Source organism: Crocodylus siamensis, chromosome 7, assembly GCF_052110815.1.
Source record: "Crocodylus siamensis isolate JL-2025a chromosome 7, ASM5211081v1, whole genome shotgun sequence".
Lineage (NCBI taxonomy): Eukaryota > Metazoa > Chordata > Crocodylia > Crocodylidae > Crocodylus > Crocodylus siamensis.
Window position 1 is genome coordinate 56,253,306 of NC_143401.1, and position 24,991 is coordinate 56,278,296.

General features: G+C 44.1%; 2 protein-coding genes across 2 annotated transcripts in view; one reads left to right on the plus strand and one right to left on the minus strand.

Moving 5' to 3' along the window:
* Positions 1-609: 609 nt before the first annotated feature.
* On the plus strand, positions 610-21,511 carry TBATA (thymus, brain and testes associated). Its single transcript, XM_090057048.1, has 10 exons — positions 610-698; positions 5,330-5,386; positions 8,203-8,450; positions 9,111-9,281; positions 12,049-12,149; positions 13,457-13,621; positions 15,817-15,898; positions 17,551-17,716; positions 18,740-18,789; positions 20,030-21,511. The coding sequence occupies exons 2-10, from the start codon at positions 5,331-5,333 to the stop codon at positions 20,107-20,109; spliced, it is 1,119 nt and encodes a 372-aa protein (XP_089913174.1). The 5' UTR covers positions 610-698; position 5,330; the 3' UTR covers positions 20,110-21,511.
* ADAMTS14 (ADAM metallopeptidase with thrombospondin type 1 motif 14) overlaps positions 20,002-24,991 on the minus strand; it is a 212,197-nt gene continuing 207,207 nt past the window's right edge. The window contains exons 23-25 of the transcript XR_016443452.1: positions 23,399-23,455; positions 22,562-22,656; positions 20,002-20,130 (exon numbers count right to left, since the gene is read on the minus strand). The gene's annotated coding sequence lies outside the window, so the exon portion shown is untranslated. The remainder of the gene's footprint in view (positions 20,131-22,561; positions 22,657-23,398; positions 23,456-24,991) is intronic.

Genomic DNA, 24,991 nt, shown 5'->3' on the forward strand with positions numbered 1-24,991 from the left:
AACAACTAGCGGCAGCACAAATACGTACCACTGCTGGTTGTCCATGGGGAATGCACATTCCCACTCACATGCCCATAGTATTTTAAATTAGCAAGGGAATGGTTTAAAATTGTTCCTGGCCTCAAGAAGCAAATTTTGTCGCTGTAGAAGTGAAGTACTAGGTAAGCTACTGCACTCAAGAGAGACACAAAGCAACAGAATAACAAATCCCAGTAGAAATTAAAGTTGTATAGATCTTTCTCAAGGTTATCTGGCCTAAAGGAGGCATATGTAGCCTGTTTAGGGCCTATTGTTCCTTAGGTTTGATCACAGAGTACTGTAATTTTCTTTTGCCACTTTGACACAGTTGATCTTACTTATGTCTTACTTGAGGTTGATCTTACTTATGTCTTCTATTGAAAGCCTTGAGAAGTAACTATGGAGAGCAGTTGAAAAGGAGACTGGCAAGGAAAAAAAACAAGGGGATTATTTCACAGCCTGTTGGGAAGGTGTCAAAGAGGGAAAATGGAAAAACTGGAAGAAGGAAGGGGAGGGGGAGTTTTACTGTTGTCACAAAAAGTGTAACCTAGCAACCTTGACACAAAAAAGGCACAAAGTAAACAGGTTTTATAACAGAAGTGAAGTATCTTTGCAAGTCTCCCTCCAGATTACAGGGGCAAAAGGGGCTCATTGCCTAGGGTCTGCTAGCAGAGCACATGGTGAGTAGGTCCTTTATGCATATTTAATAACAGATACATTTCTAGTTGTTACTGCTTTCTTTTTTTCAAATATTTACACTCCAGATTTGCCATTTCAAGAAGCAGCCCTGTAAGATGTAGGAGATGGGGAAACAATTTCTAGGTCTTAGACTTTACTGACACAAATATGCATTAAAAAATTGTACTAGGCCCCTCTGAAAACAAGTGTGAATCATAAATAAAATGTTATGGAGGATGGGCAGTTCCTTGATTCCCAATGTCTGTCTTTTATTGCTGTCATTTTTATAGTCAAACAGTTTTTAGTATCTGCACCCCTCATTCCCTCAGTCATTACTATTTTTTCTTTTATTGTGTAGTCCCTATGTTTTTATGGTATTCAAAGTCTCTGACCTTGAGTAGAAGTTGATGGTGTTTAGCACCTTGCAGGATCAGACTAGTTTTTAGTAAAGTCTCAGTGGTGTGGGGAAGGTACCTCTGCATAGTCTCTGGGCTCTAAATTTATGTACCTGATTAGTAGTCTATAGAGCTGTTTTTATTTGTATTGCAATATTATCTTAATCCTCACCCCCATGCTAGGTGCTGCATATTAGGGCTGTGCGAAACAGCAACTGTTGCATTTCACCTTGAGTTTCAGTGGTTCGAGGGAACAGTGTTTCATCTCAAATTTCAAGTCAAAATAGCAAGGCTGTTTTGATGCCATTTTGAGTTTCGTTGGGGATGGGAAGTCAGACCAGCTGGTCTGACTTCCCATTCCCAGTGCTACATTGCACTGGGGCGGAAGGCAGCCCAGCTGGGCTTTTATGCAGGGCTCCATGCTTGATCACGCCGGAGCGGAAGGCAGCCCAGCTGGGCTGCCTTCTTCCCCCAGTGCAATCAAGCAGATGGGGATGCCGGATCTTGTGCTGGGGACTGGAAGTCAGACTAGCTGGATTGATTTCCCATCCCCACCCTATGGTTGAAACGTTTTGACCAGCCTTGTTTTGTTTCGAGGCTATCTTGACCAGCTTTGTTTTGTTCCGATTTTGCTGTTTTGACCTCAAAAGTGGTTGAAATAATGTCAGAACAAAAGAGCCAGTGAAATTTCGCACAGCCCTACTGCGTATCAACATAGGAGTAAACAGTGCCCACTCAGAATAGACTACAGTCTATAGCAGAGATTCCTAAACTGTGGTACATGTACCCCTGAGGTTATGCAAGATATCTCTGGGTGGTACGTGGGAGAAATTGTGTAGTGGCAGATTTCCTTTTCATTATAATAACACTTGGCATTTAAGGGATTAAAATACAAAAACATACACTGGTAGGGGTATGTGGGGAGCTGGTAAATCTGGAAGAGGGTACATAATAAGAAAAAGTTTGGAAACCTCTGGTCTATACAAATATGCAAGATAAAAGGTGGAAAAATGGAGAATGTACCTAAAGAAAGGTGGTACCTGAAAGCTTGTCTGTGTCCCTCCCAACTATTCAGTTGGTCCAATAAAAGATATCTCCCACAAAAATCCTTCCTTCTTGCAATATTCTTATCCTCACTTGAAGTGGGAAAATGAAGGCACAGACAGATTTTCCCAAGGTCACAGAGGTGTCTTAGAATGAACTACTGGGTTTAGAAGATTTTTATGCTTGAACAAAGGACGTACTTACAGTTGTTTTTACTCTTGCAAAGCTTTATTTAAGGATACTCACAGGGGCAGGTGATAGAGCAGAGCAGAGAGGACAGTTACTTCACATTGGCTTTAGGCAGCAGCTGCTACCCCACGTGGTTCTCTTGGCTCTGGAGTGTTCTGATCCTGGGGATACGATAGCTTGCGCTGGGGCTCTGCGCAAGTCAGGACTCTTGCTAGAGTTGAGGAACTCATAGTAACCTAAGAATGTACAGCTTATATAGTCTGAAGTAAACAACGTTATTTTGAGCTAAGGTTTTGGTTATCTCTGTCACAGGGGCACTTAGGTGCCCTGTTCCTATGAAGAGATAAGGGCAGCTGCCAATCTTCAGGGCAGCTCAGGTGCTGGTAGCTGGGGCAACCGCACTGGTCAGGTGACCTTTATAAACAGCCCAGGCTGAAGCCTAAGGGGCAGTCCCCCCCAGCAGCCTAAGCAGCAGCGCAGCGCAGCCTGACTGCCCGAGCTGCTGCAGCATGGTACAGGGTGGAGAGAACCCGAACAGGGAGGCTTGGAAGGTGAGCCATGGTGGCACAGTATTTATGTTCTAGCCAGGGGTTATTTTTGAGTTATAGCCGGTTGGCTCATGGCTTTATGTTCCCTGGTTTGTTATTGTTACAACGGAGGACCGAGCGAGGCTGTAGGGGTAGGAGGAGGCCACAGGGGAGCTCCCCAGCAGCGTGGGGGTTCCTGGTGCCCTGTAAGGGCACAGCAATTGGTGCCAGGGAAGGCACAACTGTTTGGCGCCGGGGTGGCGCGTCGTTTGGGGGGGGTGTTGACCCCAGCCCTGGGTGGGCGATAGCCAGAGAAGCCCAAGCAGGGCGGAAGACCCAGACAGAGGGTCAGGGGACCAGGCATGGCTACGGCCACCTGAGCTCTGACCGTAGGAAATGCAGGAGCCGAGCCCCAAGTGCGCACGAGACCGCGGAAAGTGCTAGGCACTGGCCCGAGTGCGAGTGACCGCGGGAAGCGCGGCAGACAAGGCCCAAGTGCAGGTGAGACCATGGGAAGCACAAGGCACAGGCCGGAGTGCGGGTGACCGCGGGATGTACGGGAGGCAGGCCCCAGTAGGGCACTGCCTGTAAGGGAGAAGCCCCGGAAAGGGGCAGGCCCATTGAGAAGCCCCGGAAAGGGGAGCAAGCCCATTGAGAAGCCCGGTGAGGGCAAGGAGCGCAGAAGCCCAAAGAGACTGGCCCCAGTGTGTCTGTGTGAGAGAAGCCCCAGGAGAGGGCGCATGCTGAGAGAAGCCCCAGGAAAGGGTACTTACGGAAGAAAAGGGCCCGGTGTGGGTGAACAGTTGAGCGGAGGCCTTTTTAGAGGGCCTCTAGGGAAGGTATATTGGCGAGATAACATCCGGAAGATCTGTGAGGCTTGGATTTTGCCAGTGGATGTGCAAGAAACAATGGTTTTATTTAAATCGGTCACACAGGAGGTCAAGTTAGTATCTTATCAGAGCATGAATATGGAAAATTTAAAGTTGAAAACAAAAGTGAATTCAATGCACATCAAAACAATTGTCTATTTTGGAACAAATATACTGGTGCAGGGGAGATGCATTGCTAGCATCCAATATAAAAGTAAAGCATACAAACTCCTGTTCATTATGGTACTTTAGGAGGTGACACCAATTTTAGGTCTGGCAGCTTGTAAGAAACTGAATCTAGTTAAGTGTGCGCTTGTAATACAAGAAGATACAACATTCATGCTTCTTGATGATTCTCTTGATGATCACAGCTGAAAGGAAGAAACCAGTTGTTCCAGAACACAAGAAGCAATCATGTTCTTATGGGAAGAATTGGACCTACAGACACAAATGCAAATACTGTTGCGCAGAAATAGGAAATCAGCCTCAGCAGTCTGTAGATAATGATCTTTGTGCTATGTGTAGAAGCGCAGATGCCAAAAGTACAAGTCAACTGGATCTCTGTATAAGGACTCATGTGAATCAAGACCTGAACAAAAAGTTTCCCACTAAAAACAGATCAGAAACTGATTCTGATATTTCAGTGGTCCAGAAGGAAAGTAAAACTTCCTAAAAGACTCACTGGCCGCATCTACATGAGCAGCCGACTGTGCAGTAACAGGCATTGCTGCACAATCCCATCGCTGCACAGTTATTTTTAGCTGCTACTGAGCAGTAGCAACAAGCTACTACGCAGTAGCTCACTGCTGCTGTGCAGTAGTGTCACCATCACAGTTCATGCCCAGTGACACTATGTCTATGCCTAATGCTTCACAATACAGTTAATAGTATAGTTCTTATTCACATATTCCCATGTGAATAGACATGGGGCTTCTGCAGCATTCAGCTTTGGGAGGCACCTTCTGCAGGCACTTTCCACATGCCATCATGGGGAGATGTGCTGGCTGCAGGCACTTACCCTGTGCTAGTCCAGAGACAAGTGGTGATAGTGGTGGAGTCCTAGTGCTCAGCCCCAGCACCTGACCCAGGGTGGGTCACTCTGCCCCACAGCCAACAAAGGTTGCCTACCTCTGGTCCAAGGTGACCACTGCCACGTGCATGTTTTTCACTGGCTATCCAGTCCTTCCCTCCAAAGCCCTGTGAGGGCATATGTGCTTTCCTGCACATAAGAGCTATTTTGGGAGGGTCTGACAGTACATCTTGTTATAGTAAAACCTCACAGTAATATAGGTTTTTATAAACCTTCACTGAGCCTCACAACAGCTCCCTGAAGTAGGGAAGTATTGTCTCCACTTCACAGAGAGGAAATAAGCTCACAGAGACGCATGGTTTGAGTTGAATGCTTACCCACAACTCTGCAAACAGTCATCTAAGTGAACTGAAGAGCTTGAGAAGCTGAATGTTTTTATAGCAAGGTACTTTTCTCTCCACAGTAGTGTCTCCAGACCTGCATACAGTAGATATATGTGAATCTAGATGTGTACATACCTGTGTGGACTCTGCAGCTAGAAATGCTGTAATAATGATCAATTTTTCTGTTTTGTCATAGAATGAATAAAATGGTAAATGAGCTGAAAAATTTGGAACCTAATCTTCAGCAGCTAGAGTAAGTACCAAAGCTGTATTCCATGTCCTTAGAAGAAACATCTGGGAAATAATGCCATGAGTGAGCAAGTGGGAAAGCAGATAATGGAACTCTTGCAAACAGGAATAGCTGAACTGCTGGACTTCCTGACTAGTAATAGCAAAAGGGAGGAGGGTTAGTGGGTGTCGCATTTCTGACACTGAAAAATCCATGCTGGGCCCATCTCCATTAGCTTAACAAGAAAAATGCTTTGCCTGGCATTTAAAGTGTTAGCTTTTTAGCTAATAAAGTTGCACACACCAGGTTTCCTGTAGGGTGCCATAATCACAGCTTAAATCTCATGGTGTTCTAATAGCATTGTGCTCCAAGTGACATGCCATTAAAAAGTATGATTTGGGCTCTCATGTTGAAACTATAGATGAATAACTCTGAAGGAGGCAGCCATTCCCAGGATGAAGGCTGGGTGAATAATTCATGACAAACCGTTCATAATGAATTTCACCTGATTTTTGGTTCCCAGTTTGTTCACAAAAATACAATACTTTTCTCAAATATACCTGCTACATAAAATCATTCACTAAATCATTTCTGATGATAAGCCTTCATCTGTAGCTTGTTTGGAAGCAGCTTGTACATTTTCAGTAGTTTGAATGTGAGCTGTTATGACTGGATACACAGAGTTAGGTTCTTTATACTTGGTCTGGCCCTTCTGCATAGCCTTGGCACAAAAGAAGCAGAAAACTTCCCTCACAGGAAATCTTGGGTTTCTCCTTGTGTAGGGGAATTATTAGCTGTCATAGCACCAGAGCTGTCACAAGAAAATTGGCCAAACCCTTCTTGATCCCTTCAAGCATAGAAAGCACATCACATAGAAATAGTGGGTTAATCCTCAAATAGCAGAATAACTATGTAGGGAATGGTATAAGTTATAGAAGACCTCCAGCTCTTGTTACATTTGCAGCAGGTTAGAGCTGTGTCCAGCTTCTAAGCAGCTGGGGGCTGAGTGACCCAAGGGGCTGCCCCAGCAGGGGCTATACACATGCAAGCTGCACCAGAGTGAACCACAGGCTCCCAGGCTGCACACTGTGTGTCCCCTCCCCTCCATGCACTATGCAGGAACCCGCACATTGCACCATGCACCCATGCCCCTCCCCCATCTCCATCGCATACCCTTTCCAACCTCCCTCCCTCACTGCTGTGCCATGCACCTGAGCAGCCACAACTCCCTGAGCTGTTATTTCACTCCACCCTGCCCTGGGGAGGGTTCAAGAAGTGTAAGCTAGAAGAGGGAGGGGGAGCCTGAAGACTCCTGCTGCTGCTGTGGCCAGGATGATAGGGGGAGCATCAGCCAGGCAGGACACTGGGGGTGCAACTTAACCCTTCATGGGCCTCATGAGGCCTACAGGCTGCCAATGGGACACTTTTGCTACAGGTGATACCTGTTCACTGGATATTCCTAGGATCAGAGAAAGGCAAAGGTGGCTCTAAACCACCTTGTCCCTCATACCTTGGATCCAATACATAGAATACAAAGTATTTTTATATTACCTGATTGGATGAAGATGATACTTAGAATCAGGTGCGTACTGCTCATAGGTATGAATTCAAATTCACTGTCTGCAAATCACGTCCCTTCTACAGACCCTCCACATCTGCATTCATGTAAAGCAAATGTGGAAGGGCTCTGAATGTTCAAAGTGAAAAAAATGTGCAAAAACATGACCAAATGTTCATGGAAAATTCTCTGTCCAGTGTGCTCTACCCAGCACTTGAAGGATTTACCAGTCAGTCCCCAAAAAACCTTTCCTGAATATCACTAACCTGCCACAGCAAAGACTGGAAAGCTTGGTGCTTGCCAGTGGAGAGCACTGTCACCCAAGTTTTGGGGTGCTGTAGGGGAGATTGAAGAGAGCAGGCATTTTTGAATGGTCAGAGCTGAGTTCAGATGAACATGAGGAAAAATCAGATCCTACTTTTTTCTGTGGTTTCTGGCAAGGCATTGAACCAGACATCTCAAAGAAATGCTAGCTAAGGCACCAATTAAATATAAGGATGATTCAAAAGGCTCCTGATCTCAGCACCTATGCTGATAAGAAAACACCAGTTAAAAATCCTCTGAGGTGTTTGTCAGCCTTCAGAATATGAGCTCAGTATTGGAGGGAAGTTGCACTGTGTCTGTCTCAGCAGCTGTCTGACCAGAAACCATGACCCTGAGTCATCGCTCCGAATTGTCAACTGGAGCAGTCAGCTGGTTGTTTTCCTGGGGATTTCCTCAGAAAGCTGCTTTTTTTCTGCATTTCAGCAAATACATAGGAGTCTGCATGGGCTTGCATCTCAGCGTCCAAGCCCACATGAACTCTGGCTGCCTTACAAGTATAAATAAAATGTTCCTATATATACTGAACAAACCTGTGCTGCACACATGCATTCATACACACACACACATTGCCATTGGGTTTTCTTTGTTTAGGTATTTGGTTCAAATTCATTTTCTCTGTCTACTTGCCTTGAGCATTTCATGCATTTCAGCTGTGTGAGAATTTCAGACCCAAGACACCTACAAAGTTTACTTTGGTGTCAGTGAGGGAGAGGATTCCCTCCATTTGGTTCAAGCCCTTGGTATACAGAGGAAAAGAATAAGTGACCCAGGATCTCCTGCTCATTCTGAATAGATTGTGGAGGGACAGCCTCAAGAAGAAAATAACCCCAACTGGACTTCTGCATCTATCTGGACTCTAATTTCACCTTCCATGAATCCAAGTGATGCCCAAGGTAAAGATGTTTTCATAAAATGTGATCGTGTGCTAATGGGTGATTAACTTTTCTTTTTCTACAAGTACCAAGAGAACATCAGCTCCAAAGAAGACGGAGATGTCAAAGAGCCCAGTCGTTGCCCCATTCAGAGGAATAGATATCACAGGAGTCTCAGGGAAACTTGAACATATGGCTCTGAACACACCACTAAGGTTTAGTGTGGAGGCTCTGAGACCTCAGTCAAAGAGCACCTCTCGCTTTGGCAGCTTTAGCCACCATTCCTTCTTTTCACGACACAATCCCCACCCTCATCGGGTGACTCACATCCAAGGTAGGAACTTAGTACTATGACAAAGAAAAAGGAGTTGAAGGTACTATTGATGTGAAGCATAAAGGTTGAATGGGATGTGCAGGAACAAAGGAATTTATATAATGCTCCATCCCAGGTCTGGTGATAGGGCACAGGGGGATAAGGGGAAGCAGAACAAGTCTTATTGTGCAACATTTCCTGAAAGTGTCACTCTGGTGATTCTTCTTAGCAATGGTGGTAGTGATCTGGGACTCCTAAAGTTAATCCCATGTGTCTACATTCAATCCCAGAACTTATTTCCTACATGCAGATGATGCAGCAGCTGATTAGACTGTTAGCTCTGTGTTTCCCAGATAAACTCCTGGGGAATTTATCCAATGTCATTCCTCCTGTTAAAGAAGATAGAGGCTGTATCCTAATCAATCCAAACTCTTTGTGCTCACATTGTACATATAGAATCTATCTAAAAAATAGAGGTTTCAAGGACTCATTCTGTACTATAGGAGGAGAGAAGATTTAGATTTGCATGGTACAGAAGAAACCATGCAGCTACTGATTTATCATTCAGACAGGATGTAACTTTGATGTTGCATGTGTCATATAAGGTGCTAATGCTTATTTTTGGTGTGCTTCTTCCATTGAATTACTTGCTGCTTTTCCCCTCTCTCTTTTCCTATCTAGGTTTGAATGGTGTTCCTATCTGCATGGTTAATGATGGGTGGTCTAGACTGACCCCTCTGCCATCCCATCCAATGATAAAAGGCCAGCTTTCTACCACCATACTGGGAGTGCCTGGCATCCAGCTGCCAATTGGAGATCCACATAGTAATCTGGTCCCCAGACTAGCTATAGGTTAGTATTCTGTTCACATATTTTGGTACACCACAGTCTGTTAATCAGGGTGCCCTGCTAGATGGCCTTTTGTCCCAATTAAGTGGAATTCCTGATTAACAGAATTCATCATGCTGTACCTGAAATGGTTCTCCAATGACTTTACTTCACTGGTTTTAGCTCACTAATGGGTTGCGGCAAGGTCAGGACTGACACTGATAAAAAAGCTCAACCTGATAATTTTTCCTGCCCATTTGAGCTGAAATGGTTTTGAACCGCAGAAAAATAATGCCAGGTTTCCGAGATGTTGCAGTGTGCTTCCAGCCTGCAGAGAGTGAACCTGACACAGCCTGGGTGATACAGCAGCTCATCTTTGCTGAAGCAGCACTGGAAGAGGTCTTTAGATGACAGACAAAGCACCATCATCTTCTGATCACTACAAAGGCCAGATAGCCCTACATGAGAACCATTTAATCACCTCCCTGTAGCCCAGTCAAATGCAATTAACATGGCAATTATGCTACAGGCCATACCATTAAATATCATCATGATGTTTAATTTGGTTCTTTGCAAATTCCCTGATTAACAGCATCCCAGTTATGTAGAGTAAGATTAATTATATCCTCGTCCTATGGCTTGTTAGATTAGAGGCTCCTGCCTGTCCTTTCTCATCTTTCCCCTGTTCACACAAAGTCCCTTTGTTTTGGCTCCACTCCCACCCACTCTTTTTTGCTGATAAGCTGAGGTTGCAGGGTCTGCCTTCTCCTGGAGACCATCACCTGCTGAGCACCATGGAGCACTAAGGTATGTACAGTGTTTTGGTGTTTCACCAGCCTCTGGATATAGCACAAAGAAAAGATGGGATAGAAAAGATCTGAGACAGAACTGCCAGCTTGTCAGTAGGGAGCTTATTACACATTTATTTTAGGTGGCTCCTGGAGCTCTTAACCCCTGGATTGTCCACACATTAACACCTGAAACTAGTTTTAAGCAAACTTTAAGTGGCTTAAAGTTACACCACTCCGGGACAGGTTTATCTCTGAACTGTGTTACCTGACTTGAGTTCCATTAATATGTGGCCACTCCCCACAGAGAGCTGCCCAAGTTGCAGTCCTCCAGCATCCCAAAATGCAGTGTCCCCCACCACACCATCCTGTTCTGTGTGGACAAACTTTCCATTCCCTGAACTCTACTGTCCAGGGGCCGGTTCTGGCACCAAGCCAACTCCCCCTCCTGCCCCCAGGTGTGTGACCCTTCTACCCTGAGGGGTGCAACCCCATGCAAACAGACTACAGAGCACATGCCAGCTAGCCAAGCTGAAGGGCATAAACAGGTCCAAGAGTGGGGTCTGGTGGCAGGGAGGGAACAAGATAGGGGGCTAGATTGGGTCTCCATGAGCTGCAGCTTCCTGCCCAGGGCAGGAGCAGTAGCTTCTCCAAAAGTGCCTTCCCTCACCACTCCCACCTCCTAGCCACCCCAGGAAGCATGGCCAGCACCCCCCTACACCCCAATTCCAAATCCTGATTTATTAAAACGCGAGGCCTTCTTTAATTTACTCCTTTATTTTATTTTAAATTCTTTTTTTTCTTCTTTTTATTTTATCCTTCAGTGCCTGGCTGATTTCATTTCACCACCCTTCCCCCACCCCCTTTTCCTTTCCACTTCCCATTTCATTGCCCAACCCTATTCCATTAACTTTCTACCTCCCAAGTTCATGTGCATGCCCCATCCCTACCCCACCTCCCTGCTGCAAAGCAAGACTAGAAGCCTGTCCTGGCTCACCAGCCCTGTAGTGGCAACTCACAGCTGTAGCTCCCAGTCACGCCTCTGCTCACCAGCCCTCTAGTGGCAAGTCATTGCTACGCAAGTAGGGGACAGTCAGAGAAGATTTTTAGCCTTGAGGTGTGACTTCTCCACATGGGTGACTGGTGCCTGCTAATAATGGGTGGGGGGTCCCCCAGTGGCCACTCACCAGCCAAGGGAGTGGGGCCAGCAGCCGACTGGCACCACCAGCAGAAGTGCCAGTAACAAACCCGAAAGTGCCACCGGCATTTATCTCAGGGGGGCATGGCCAATCTCAGGGTGTACATCCCCTATGTGTCACCAATACTTCTCCAAATCAAGTTAGTACTAACACCTTTTAACATTTGAGCAGGTCAAAGTGCAACATGTAACAAGGCTGTAGGATAAGCAGCAAACCATGGGGGAAAAAAGCGCTCACAATTACTTCTATGCTGTTCTTTTTAGCTTCCTGAACTGCTGCAATGCTAACTGTCCCTCCAGAATCCATCTACAAATGAGGAGGATTAAACAGTGGAGGACATACAGATGTTTCCCCCTTTTGCCTCCTGATCTTCTCAGCCTATGAAACATTCTCTCTAGGGAGCTTCTGTCACTTTCACATATTCTCCCCCCCCACGTTTCTATGTGCTGCTCCTGGTATGGACTTCACGAACATTACTTTCCTCTTTCTCTTTTAAAGAAAGCATCACTGCACAAAGAGATTGCATAATCCATCCCATGATAACCTTTCATAATGTATCCAGTGGTCAAACCTACTGTGTATTTGCTTCTCCTATCACTTCCATCCAAGCTCTCCCGGAACCATTGGCATAAGGATATGATCATTCAAATTACCTTCCACAATGAATATGGAAGGTCTTTGGATCCCCATGGGAAAAATTAAAAGAACCTTCCATGTTAAAAGATACATAGGGGTGATAAGTTCTATAGGAACCAAATGGTACCACTTTACTGAGTCTTCTCATACCTTTTGTACTCTTCACAGGTTCATTGTCAGAAGCATGGCGAGAAGAACTGAAGGAACTTGCTGCCAGAGTTAGTGCCGCCTCCTGCAAAGAAATAGAGAAAAAAGAAGTGATAAGTAAGGTGAGAGTTAAAACTCTGTGGCTATTGAGCATCATCAAACCAACACCTGGAATGAAGTCAAGAAACAGGGAGCAGCAAAACCTGAACAGAGTGATTTAGTTACTTTATCACTATTTTATGTATCTTGCCCTATGTTTGTCAATGACAGTCTCATTATTTGAAGGGACACTTAAAAACCTCAGTTGTTGAAGATAATTTTAATATTTTAAAATAGTTTTAACCTACTTATATGTAATCTAGGATGGGAAAAATGTGTAATGGGATGAAAGTCACACAGAAGGCCAAGAACCAAGCCCCAGGCTTCTTCATTCCAAATCTAAGGTTTGAGTCCAGGTGATAAGTGTCCCCTGGCCTGGATCATAACCTCTCAGCCCATTTTTGGGGTGTTGACAGTCTAGATCCAACACATTAAATCTGTGTCTTTATCAACAAAAATAAGGGACTAAATCAAAGGAAGAAGTGAATCAGTCTTTTGGGACACAGGCTCATGTCTGCCTTAAGGTACAGATTGAATAAGTTAGGTAGTCCCATTTAAAAACTTTATAGATGCATGTTATGAAACAATCATACAATGGTGCAATTTCCAATGAAGCAAAGGACCTTCAAGATGCTGCAGACCAGGATTAAGGAGTATGGAAGATCAAGGCTGGACAAAGTTTCAGGTAAAGACCGAAGGACTTTGGCAGTGGTGTGTGGGAGCCAGGGCTAGAATACTAGAGAACACTGCAGTTCAGGACTGAAGCACATGTGCAAAACCCTGTATAGGAAGCTATACAAGCCTATCTGTGCTAAATCACCTTTAGTGTGCACCATCATTCTCTCACTCACATTCAAGACCACTAAATTCAGCACCCTGAATTATTCTTTCTTTGTACTGGGACCTGTTTCTTTCATGAATAAATGATCAAAGTTTCATGTTGGTACTGCTGGACTGAGATGCAAAGCGCTTGAGTTTTGAAAAGCCAGTTATCTGTCTTTTCCAATTGCCACCAGCAGGTGGCCTACAAGTTTCAGCTTTAAATAAAAATGATATTTGCACATTGAGGGCACCATTCCCAAGTGGAGAAAGGCACCTCTCACATGTGATTGTTCAAAACCCTGCACTGGTTGCACTCTGACAGCACAAGGAGCCTTCCGTTTTTTTCACCCAGTGCCAAACACCTGTTTTCATGCATTTGTAAAGACTAAGATTTGCCTGTTAGACACAGCCTCTTTGCACTCCATCATCTTCGGTTTAATTTCTTCCCTAGCATCCCTCTCCCACTCTCAACCTTCCTATCAAACAGTATATGTGTCTATTTTAACAGACGGAGGAACTTCGGAGAGCTACACAGTACTCAGCAGAAACTGGGCGCCTCATCCCACCTCCCTCTCGGGCAAACACCCACCATTCCTTCCACCAAATGCACTGCAGCAATGCCAAGAATAAAGGCAAGGAGGCTGTCCTATCTTTCCAGGATCAAGAACTGGTTGTAAGTAGAACATAATAAGAAAGAGTGGATGACCTCTGCCTACTTCTTGATACTCAATTTCCCTGTGGGACTGCTATTCAAGTGAACATATAAGACAGATTGACAGACAGAAAAAAAGACCTTTCTAGAGGATTTTATCTGTGTATGATGACTAATATATTATAAAGATAATATTGTTACATTGTCCAGTCTAATCTCCTGCGCAACACAGGTGACAGAATTTTACCCAGTTACCCCTACATTGAGGGTTAACTTGGGTTTGACCAAATAAAACTGACCAAAGTGTTGACAGACCCAATGGTGGTGAGTGTGAACTTAGACAGAATGGAATAGCATAGAATAGAATAGATCCCAGAAAGGCATCCAGTCTCGACCAAAAACCATTAAGAAATGGAGAATCCACCACTTGCCATGTTAGTTCATTTCAATGGTTAATCATCATCATTTAAATAAGTGTGTGTGTGTGTGTGTCTGTGTGTCCTGTTTCTATCTTGATTTGGTCTGGTTTTGACACTGGCTAATGATCCATGTTATGCTTTTCACCATTAGATTGAAGTGCTGTTCAGTTCTTAGGTCCTTTCACCCCCAAATTAAGTGAATTCTCAAATACCTTTTTTGATAAGCTAAATATATCAGCTTCTAACTTTCCCAATGTGAAACATTTTCTTCAGTGTTTGAATAATGTCTGTGGCTCTGTGCTCTCTCCAGTTTTTCATCTTCCTTTACAAATGTGTGGGCTAGAAATAAACATTCATATCTTTTGATCAGTCTCATCACTGCTGTATGATCAAGGTAAAATCACCTGGTTCTTACTTATGTTCACTACTGTATGTATACAAAAATCACATTAGTTCCTTTTCATCACAGCATCATCTGAGAGTTATTAGTTCATTATAACCTCTACATGTTTTCCTAAGTAATATCTCTCTAGAATACAGACCCCCATTCTACAAGCATGGATTGCATTCTTTGTTCTTACACACCTCACTTTGCTTTTGTCTGTATTAAACACACATTTGAATAGGCTCAGTTTACCAAGTGACCCATGTTACTCTGTACTCCTATTCCACTCAGAGGCATAACAATGCAGTTGGGCACCCAGGACAGCTGTGACACACAAGGGCAGTGGTGATTTGCAGCTGCTGCCATGCCACCAGTGAGATCATGAGGTTGCAGCTGCAGCAGTATTTTTTTTTTTTTTAACCTCACACTCTTTCCCAGGTTGGTGCCTGATGCAGCTGTTCCAATTGTTGTCCCCTAGTTATGATATTGGTCCTGTTCCTTTATTATATATCATTCTATAAATCTCTGAATCATCTGTTAATTCTATCAGCAGGGATCTTACATTTACTTCTACATCATTATTAAAAATATTGAATGGTAACAGGCTGTAATGGCCAGGAACTAGAGGACTGCAGTGTATGAAAAATTGGAAGTATGCTGGGGAAATTCATTTCCTCTGTCCCCATGGAGATTAGCTCATACACTAGAAGTTGTGTTGATATTTTTCCCTCACCTTGGGTTTGCTATTTCTTTTCTCTTTAAATGGTAAAATGCCAGTAGTTAGAGCACCAAGCTAACTGCAGAAAGAGAGCTAACAAAAGTGCTAAGTAGAGAGTGTGAAGAGCTTTGAGAAACATACTGAAGTTGGTGCCCTCTCGTAACTGAGAGATGCATGAGGAGTGAGACTCACCAGCAGGGTCCAGTTTAGCAAGTACAGCAGGAAATGCTAAAAAAACAAAACAGTACTCGAAGAAGGGAGGTTATGCTGAACAGATGGTGAACCCTTTTATGGTGAAGTTGTTTAGCAATGAGCTTGTGTACACAGGGACCTGTCAGGAAGGAGTGTGTCTGCAACAGAGGATCCTGTATCTTGACAAGTCTAGTCCAGTTCAAACACTAGCTCACTGTTCAGGACCTGTTCCAAGTCCTTCCTGGTGCATATTCCACACTTGGAGGCAGTAGACTTACATACAGTATGCTCTAGGTCTTCTATTTCATCTTCAGACATGTGGACTGGCCCCTGAGCAGGCAAATGTAGCTCAATAAAACTGCAAGACAAAGTCCACACTAGTGTAGTATCAAGACAAACAGTGCATACCACCCTGACCTCCTGTTCATCTGTTGCAGGTATAGGCTGTGTCACTTTGACCTGAGCATGCTGATACTTTTTTACTTTGCTCTTCTGCCAACAGATTTTAGAGCTGCTGTGTCAGATCCTGCAGACAGACTCGTTGATGGCTATTCAGCAATGGCTGCTCACAGCTGGCCAGAGAGGTGTGGAGAACCTGGAGTCAGAGGCTTGAAGCTTCAATGGAAAGAATTGGCTCCTACTTCTATCCTGACAACTTGACACCCTCACCATTTCTATAAGTTTATTCCCATTATATATTGTATAGACTGCAAGTTGATCAGAGTTCAGGGTTGGATAAATATGGAAGAAACATCTCTTTATTTGTTAGGGTTTTCTAATAACCCTATAAACCCTAAATAACTTCATTTGTAGTAATTGATGAAGCCCTAAGTATCTGAATTTTATTTGGTGTTCAGGTGCCTGAACACTACCAGTGATGGGACAACTGGACAGATGGATAGATTTCTAAAATTTGCCTCTCAGGTCACAAACAGTTTTTTATTTCATTCCATCCTTCTGTCTAGTGTCTGCTTTTGGAGCTTCACTGCCAGTTAGCAAAGAGTATCCACAGTTAAATCAAAAGTTTTTTTTCTCATATAAAATTTATAGGTTAACACTTTCAAAATAACCTTGGTGACTGGATTTCTGTATGTGCTGGCTTCCCATTAACCTCTTGGTGTTTGGTATCTATGAAAGTCAGGTCACTACAAGCTTTTCTACAATGCTACTGAGCTGAGTTCAGAGCCGCTGCCTAGAAGCACCCTGTCACACAGTCTGACAAAACCCATGCCAAAACCTGGAAATGAGTCACTATAGCCAGTTTAGAGTGGTCCTGAGTGTATGCCAAAGAGCATGCTCAAGACAGGGAGCCTAAAAGCAGCACTGGGGCATATGCTCAGAGCCACCCTAAGACAGGTACACTGCCTAATATCCATGTTTTGACACATACCAAGCAGGAGCAACTGGACAGGAAATGTTATTTGGTGACTATGCCAGAATAACTGCAGAAACAGTGTAGACACAACCTTATGAATCTGCTTCAATTTGGCTTCAGATACCTAATTTTCAGGCCCTGTGTTTAAACCTTTTTTGTTTCTAAGTTATAGGCTGCAGCTGCCACTGCAGTTGATGCTTCTGTTGCTAAATGAAAACTGCAGTACTGGATTATAATATTAAAATGCTGTGGTAGGAAGATGAATATTCTTAGCCACCTTGCATTTATTGTATTAATTATAATGGTACATTTTTCAATGGATGTAATTAATGAGTGGGAGAGAGGTTATTTTCCCTTGGAAGTCATAGCAGGTGTTGATGTAGCATTCTTATCATGGAAGCACTGTAGTCTATGGCTCCACAGATCTGCCTATAGCAAGTGAGCATTACACGTACCACTTGCCAGGAGCAGGATATCATGAGAAGGTTTGCTTGATATGTAGGAGTGTGGGAGGTTTCAAGTACAAGGGCAGGAGGATGCAAGCCACTGATCAGACACCACAGGAGGTAAAAATAAGATTTCGGCGCAAATGGAACATAGCAATATAGCAATCAGATGACATGGTATTGTGTAGGTATGGTATAACAACTACATCATCTACAGGGGCATCTTCAATTTGGCAGGACATAGTTAGAAGATGGGAACCTGTCAAGTTGATTAATGCTACATGAATGGAAATAAAAGATGAAAAAACTAACAAAAACAAGCAAGGAAGGGGGGTAATTGGCATGGTTAAAACTTCTCTCTTTTTTGTTGGAATTACTACAATTCTTCTTTCCACTGGTCTTTATCTCCTTGCAGAAAAGGATCTTGTTATGGGGATGTTACAGACTGCAACTGCCAACCTACAACTTGAACCCCAGTCCCTGACAACAAACACAAAGGAGAGGCCACAGACACAAATTTCCCAGACCACAGCAGGTGTGCCCTCCAGAGGGCATCACTTAGGAAGGAGCTCTTCAACCAGGTTCTCTCAAAATTTATCCCAATGGATATTTATCATTCAGAAGGAAACTGAAAATCTTATGTACAGGTGGCTGGAGACATGCTGAGTACATTTCAGAGCAATGGCCATTTCAGAGCATTTCAGATCAAACAAACTTAATAAAAGTCATCTTCCCATTCTCTTTGAATTGGCAGTGACACAGTTGGCAGTCACTGCTCAATGGCCATTGCTCAATAGAAGCTCAGGCTTGCACACAGGACAAAGGTTAAGGAGACTCGGTAAAACTGTGCAGTGACCCAGCTTTCAAAAGTTTTTATAGAACTATAGCCAAAATAGGAAAAGGAGAGTAATTAGAAAATAAAAATACAGGTGGATGCAGAAAGTGAACAGGGAAGTGGCAGACCAGTTCTGTCACTTCGTGGCCACCAGCTTTACGTATCATTTAGAACACTGTTGCTCAACCTTTTCACCTGGCAGACTGGACAGGCATGTCCAGTTCCTCTGTGGGCCAGATCCAACTGGTGGATCCAATCCAACACCTGGGGCAGCCATAGTGAGGGCCCAAGCAGCCATGGTGAGAAAGACAGGAGGCAGCCAGGTTTTGGCCCAGTTGTGTGGAGGAAGAGAACTTGTCCCAGACTCAACCCAGCCCCACAGGGGATGAGGGGGCATGATGCAGCCCTGATCCCACCCCTTGGGGAGAGGGGGCATGGCTTGAACCTGAGGAAGGAAGGGGCTGTGTCCCAACACTAGTCTAGGTGCACAGAGGGAAGGGGGCATGGCCTAGCCCCAGTCTGACCATGCAGCTGTAAGGTTGTGACCTGGCTCTAACATATCACTCAGGGCTTGAGATTTTGAAGCAGGGCAGTGTGGTAGTATTAACTACTGCGGCTTCTCTGCCACCAAATTTCCTGACTATTGGGGAGCCCCACAGGCTGGATTCCAAGGCTCAGCAGGCTGCATTTGGCCCATGGGCTGGAGGTTGAGCATCCCTGATTTAGAACACAAAAACGAGTACTTTTTCTTTTCATTTCTTTATTTTAGATTTTCTCAGAAAAAGAAACAAGAACCTATTTCAGAGGAAGAGAAACCAGGTAAACATTATAATAATGCATGCTTTAAACATGCATGATCTAAAATCCTTTTGCAACCAAGATTCTTGAAGCATCTTTATACACATCATGTAAGTCTCAGTAGTCATTTATGTCTGGAGATATTATTCTACCCATTTTTCAGATGGTGATTTTGTATCTTAGAGAAGCTGAATGACTTTCTATAGGTCACAAATCATGTAACCACTTGAACCCATTCCATGAGCACTTATGTTTTAAGATGAAAGCAAGAATATGATCCAGATAGATTAAAAAATAAATAGCAGCAAGGTTCCTTTGAGTGTGTATTTTGGAAATGCAGAGTAGGAGGTCAGTACCTTTTGCAAGGGTATCTCTGAGTGAATAGTAACACATGACCTATGAAAAATTTTAATCAGACTGGGATTTGGGTGTGGAGACAAGGTTAAAAGCTCATTCTAAATTTGGCTGTGAAAATTCTATTAAGCAAATACCTGAAGGTTTGACCAAGGTTTGACTTCTCCGCAGGTAGCAATCAGCCAACTAGATTTTTAAAGAGTAAGATACCAGTATAGTTCAACTTGCTACACTCTAAGATCTGGTCTTCAAGCAACAAATGGTCAAATGCAAATAAGCAAATGTGGCACTCCCTGCTAAGTTTAATTGTTCCAGATATGGGGTTTTATCATTGTGGTCTTTGACACAAGCGATTTTTATCTTGACTAAGTACAGCAATGCATGCAGTTGCGACCAGCAAAGACAACAGGAAAAAGAAATTCCAAAAAAATTGCGACTTAAGAGCCTAAGTCCTATTTTCTAAAGTAATGTGGGTGATAAGAAAATTAAGTCACTTAGCACCTGGTTTATAAGGGTGAGAAGTTAGATACTTAGAGGGCTTGTCTGTGTTTGTCAGTTTTGATGCAACAGACAATGTTTGGAAGCCACTAAGCCACCAAAGTGTATACATATCTCCTGGAAGCTCCATGCAGCTCTGCAAGCAACATAAAATGTGCACCTTAACAAGTCACCAGCTGTGAAATGGACTGTGGCAGCCAGCAGGAGGCATGGGTGTGTACACATGCCTTCTGCCACCTAGCAGACGGGAAGAAACCTTCTTCTGGCTAGAGAGATGGTATAAATGCTGAGGAGCTCTGAGTGTTGGTGCACTCACAGTTTTATCAGCAGAAGTCAAACTCTATGTAGTGTAGACCATACCTGAACCTGGTAGAAGTAAACCCATCTTGTGTGTGTTTTTCATTTTCAGTGCAGATTGGGACTGCAGAAGTTCTCCAGTTTCATTCTTCCCAGGAGGAAAAGCAGAATCAGCCAGACCCAACCAGCTAACATGATCTTCCATTGTTCCTGCTGAAAAAGCTACAAGTAGTGCTACTGCATTTCCTATTACAGCTGTAATAGTTTACTCTCAGTTATCAAGTAGTGAAATGAGTTATGCAGAGCACAAGAAAGCATATGATATTCGATATCACATTATCTCCCCCCTTGCTTTGACATCTTCTACTGAGATCTAATCAGTTTAATGATTGTGCCATATATATTCATTCATACCATAAACTGTGAAATTCTAAACTTAGCTACATATATTTAAAATACTGCTGCTGCTGAACTCCAGTTGGATATTTGGCCCAACATGAGACAAGGGATCACAGAAAGGAAACAGCTGGGATTTTACATCTCTTCTGAGATATGGGAGATGAGTTTTGATACTGCGTTTCCTGAGGGTGTCAACTATCTCAGGAGACAATGCTGAGCTGTCCTCTCAACAGGCTCAATCCTGTCAATGCTTATGTAAAACTATCAGAAGTGACAGGGACCTTCTCAGCCAAAAAACTGTCAATACACTAGGAACTCTCAAAACTTTGTATTCTTTTTATTGAACACAGGTCCTAGCCTTGTTACCTCCCTACTGTATTATTAAGGTAGGGATTTGGATGAAAAGGAACTGTTGCCATTAATCCAGGTAGGAGGGGAGTGATGCTTATTTGTTGAGGCATTTGAAAGACTAGATGGATACATCATTCATGAGGCACATGCCTTCACGAGGCTGACAAAATAGCTCACAGCTCCTTGAGCTTTTTAGCTCTATCCTTAATTTTGGCTTCTCAGGTAGCAGTGGTAGCCTGCAATTCCTTCATTATCTAGAGATGTTTAACTTTTCCTGTAATGCAAACCTGTTAATAACCATTCAGGTCTTTGTCTCTTACAAGCTAGGTTACTGCAGTGTGCAGATTTCTTTAGTTATGATATAATACATACCAGGCACTTATATAAAGAATGTAAGACCCATAGTATCTCTTCAGGAATAAGGGTGTATAACATGCATAGCATCTCTGCATGGTTAGCCATGTCATTTTCCCTATTCCTCCCAGTCTATGGCAAGTTTAAGTTTCCTGGAAGAACGGAGAGTGGAGAAGAACAGTACAGTGCTAAGGCTACTACAGTCAGAGCAAAAGCTGAAGAAGTAAGAGGGTCTGAAATACTTCCCTGAAAGAGATATTTTATGCAGTCCTAGAGATTTCAAATTGCTGAAACCTTTTGGATTAGATTCTATGGAATATGGTGGTCCTTGTTACAGAGTCTAACCAGTGCATCACAGAACCTAACAGGTCAGGAAGCTGGGACTGGTAGTGAGAGTACTAAATAGTATTCTTGCTCACTAACGAGTCAAATTGCATTGCATAGGCCTATATGCTTTCAATGCAATTCTTAGCTATTTCTTAATAAAAACAGTGATCAGAATCAACTAAGTTGGCTTTTGACTTTTCTGCAATTACACGGCATGTGAAATGCTGCTACAGTGTGAAATTAATCCCATACTCAGTATTGTCCACATATGAGATACCAAACCTGTATGGTTGAAAGTCACAGACAAAAAAAAATGGAATCCTCAGCTCCTTAAGTCAACAGAGGCCAGTCTCCTGCCATATTGTCCATGTAGTGTTGTAGTAGAGACCCAGCCTGGCCCCACACTTACTGGGGCGATGGCCACTAGGGTGCCCTGCAGTCTGTGGAACCCCAGACCATCCTGACAGTGGGCAGTGGGCCCGTGGGCAGATAGCATATCCCCTTTTCCCCCACTCTCCCTGTGTGCCTGATCTCTAGGCAGATGGTGGGCAATGCACTCCCCATGTGCCTGCCCTCTGCGCAAGGTTAAGAGCTAGAATCCAGGCTCCACCTGGGCCTGGAGCCTGGCCAGGAAGGAAAGAAGTGGCCAGTGTGTCCAGCACCACTTAGAACCTGGAGACCACAGCTGCAGGCAATGATGAGTCCCACAGGGGCTCTTAACACCTGGTAGCAGCCAGAGGGCACAAGGGGCATGCAGGAGTCCAAGTTGGCCCAGACCAACCCAGAACTTCCCTTATAGGGCAGTGCCAGTCCCAGAGAGGAGGTGGCACTGGCATAGGTACCAGCCCACGCTGCTTCCCTCCACTGGAGCTGAGGACATCTCACCAAAGACCAGCTTGATCCTGGTTTCCACAGCATGAAGCTGACCATCTTGCAGATGTTGGATGCCAGGTACCTGCAAGGGTCTCCTGGGGGTTTAGAGTCCTGATGGTTCCAAACTACCCACAGGGGTTAGCCTGACACAGGCTTGCCCTGTAGATTAGGTTCATGACTAGGGGGTGAACCCTGAGGAGCCTCAACTGCCTGAGGAGAAGGTGGATGCACATTGCTAGGCTGAAGGTAGGCCTGTAAGCAGAGACAGACATGATTTTTTACGTTATATTGTTTTATTAATTTCCACATGGCTCAGACATCATTAGCAGTGGATCCTTACCAGAGTCACAGGGCTCAGCCAGTTCACATCGGTCCCAGGCTGCTTGTTTTTTCTTCTGCCATTGACCTTTTCTCCCATCGTGTGAAGACAGGCACCTAGAAAAGCCAAGAGTCTATCCTGATCAACACCCAAGTGGAAAGGGATGGTGTGTAAGGGACATACACCCCAAACTGATGTGCTGTCCTGAAATGCTGCATACATTGATTCTAAATTAATGGGTTTCCCATGTCTGCCTGGATGCAAAAACCATTGCTGAGTTTCTTGGAGTATCCCAATACAGAATAGCAATGGAGAGAGCTTTTGAGAGCAATGGACACCCCACTTGCCTATACCGTGAAAGATCAGAAGTTTAAGATCACATATATTATTTAACAGATGTTTTCCAGATACTTGGGCAGCTTTGCACATAGAGATCAACTATTATGTGAGGAAATCAAAGTGCTTTGCAAAACATCAAAAGAACCTCACAAAAAAGCAAGTAGTATTTCCATTGTAGAGGTATGTGTGGTGGGGACACCACCACAAGAGCTGACTCACCAGCAGCACAGGACTGATGAATGGGGAAGCAGCCTAAAAATGCTGCCACAGACCAGGAGGGACTTCCGATGCTGGCATGGAGACACTTTTTAAATGTGTGTCAGCAGCAATTCGCTGGCCAGTCTCCCAGTAAAGAGTTAAAAACCCTTCATAACTACATCTGGAGAGGACCAGAGGCAGAGCCTCCAAGAAGCCCAGAGTGGCACAGGAGAAAGAAGTACCCCAGCAGGGGCGATTGGTGGGAGCCTGGAGTAAAAAGGCATCCAACCATTGCTGTCTTGGAGGAGCCAAGATACTCACCATTATGACAGCCATGGATCCCAGACAACAGGAACTGGGACTGGAACAATGGTGAACCTGTAAGAAAGAAGAGAATAGAGAAGTGGTGAGTACACTTGGGGAGAGTGCCACAGTTAAGACACATCCCACTTCAGTATTTCAGAAGGAAAGAGTGGAGCGAGCAGTGGAGCCCTAAGTAAGGACTTCGAGCAAGAGACAGAGTGTGGATTCTGAATATGTATACCGATAAGCGGTGGCCATTGCCCATCTGTGGACTGTGAGCCTGAAGTTAGACTGTGCTAAGCCTCAACATCTTATTGGTTGCCATTAGGCGGGATGTAGGGGAGGCAGAGCCCCGGAACTGAGGACACCGCATGAGAGCCAAGAGTAGACCAAGGGAGACAGGAATTAAGAACTTCTTCCCATTAATGAGTTTTACAAACAAAGGTGTGACAGGTAAGATTCCTTAGTTACCTTAGGGACCCACACAATCAGGCAAGCTGTCTTCTCACAAGGTGATAATCCCTCCTGGTCCTGTCTTCTTCACAGGGTAAAGGCCTAGTCAATCTGAGAAGTCTAGACACTCTAACAAGCACCATGGTAAATTACAGTATGAAAACTGAAAGTCTCAGAAAGCTTAAGATACTGAGTGCTTACCCACTGACACCAATCTAACACGGTGTGGATGTGCATTATTAGGTTACACCAGTGTAGCTGTGTCAGGGGCTAAAATTTCAGGGCAGACAAGTCCTACGCTACTTGCTCAGTGACTCAGCTAGGAACAAACCCTAGAAGTTGGATTTGATGAGACTTGGTTGCAGTTACGTGCACGAGCAATATGTGTGGGACTGTTCACTGACAGCTCATTGCCTCATAGGCTATATCAGGAGTAAGTAAAGAAATCTTTAAAATCACACCTTTTCCACAAAGATATGCTTTAGAACACTTGTTTTTCCAGTCTTTCCTTGCTCAACACCTATTTCCTCCTCTATCAATGCATTCTTGTGAAATTCAAGACAGTGAAGTATAAAGCAGACTGCAGCACTTCAGCCATAATCACCTGACAGAGAAGCCAGGTGGTTAAACAGGACTGGAGGGGCTGGCAAGTAACTTTCCTTTTATTGCAAGCCAAGGACTTCACGCTGTTAGATGAATTATTTACTTATCTTTCCTTTCCAAAGGTCATTTCTCTTCCTCCAGACTAATCCCTTCCAAAGGCCCACTTCAATCATGATGCAGTGAAATAAGCTGATGGATAAGAACCCTCTCTTTTGGGTCCTCAGAGATTATACATCATATAGTTCTGTGTTATTAAAGTATTCAGGATGGGATTTTTGCAGGAGCTGAAGGGATTTGGGCACCAAAGTACCGTTGACTTATTGTAGAGTCCTTTTAAAACTCAGTCTCTGTTAGCTAATATGGCCAGTTATCACGGGGATCACTTTGGTTATGTTGTAGCCTTTCCCCCCAGTCTCAGGTTGTGTACTTTTCTCTTAATTCTAATGTCTTCCTGGCAACAGTCATTCTTCTTTCTTTGGAAAACACCTAGCCTGGCACATTGTACATGCTCCTGAAGCAAATAAGCATACAAGCAGTACTCAGCTTGAAAGGGGA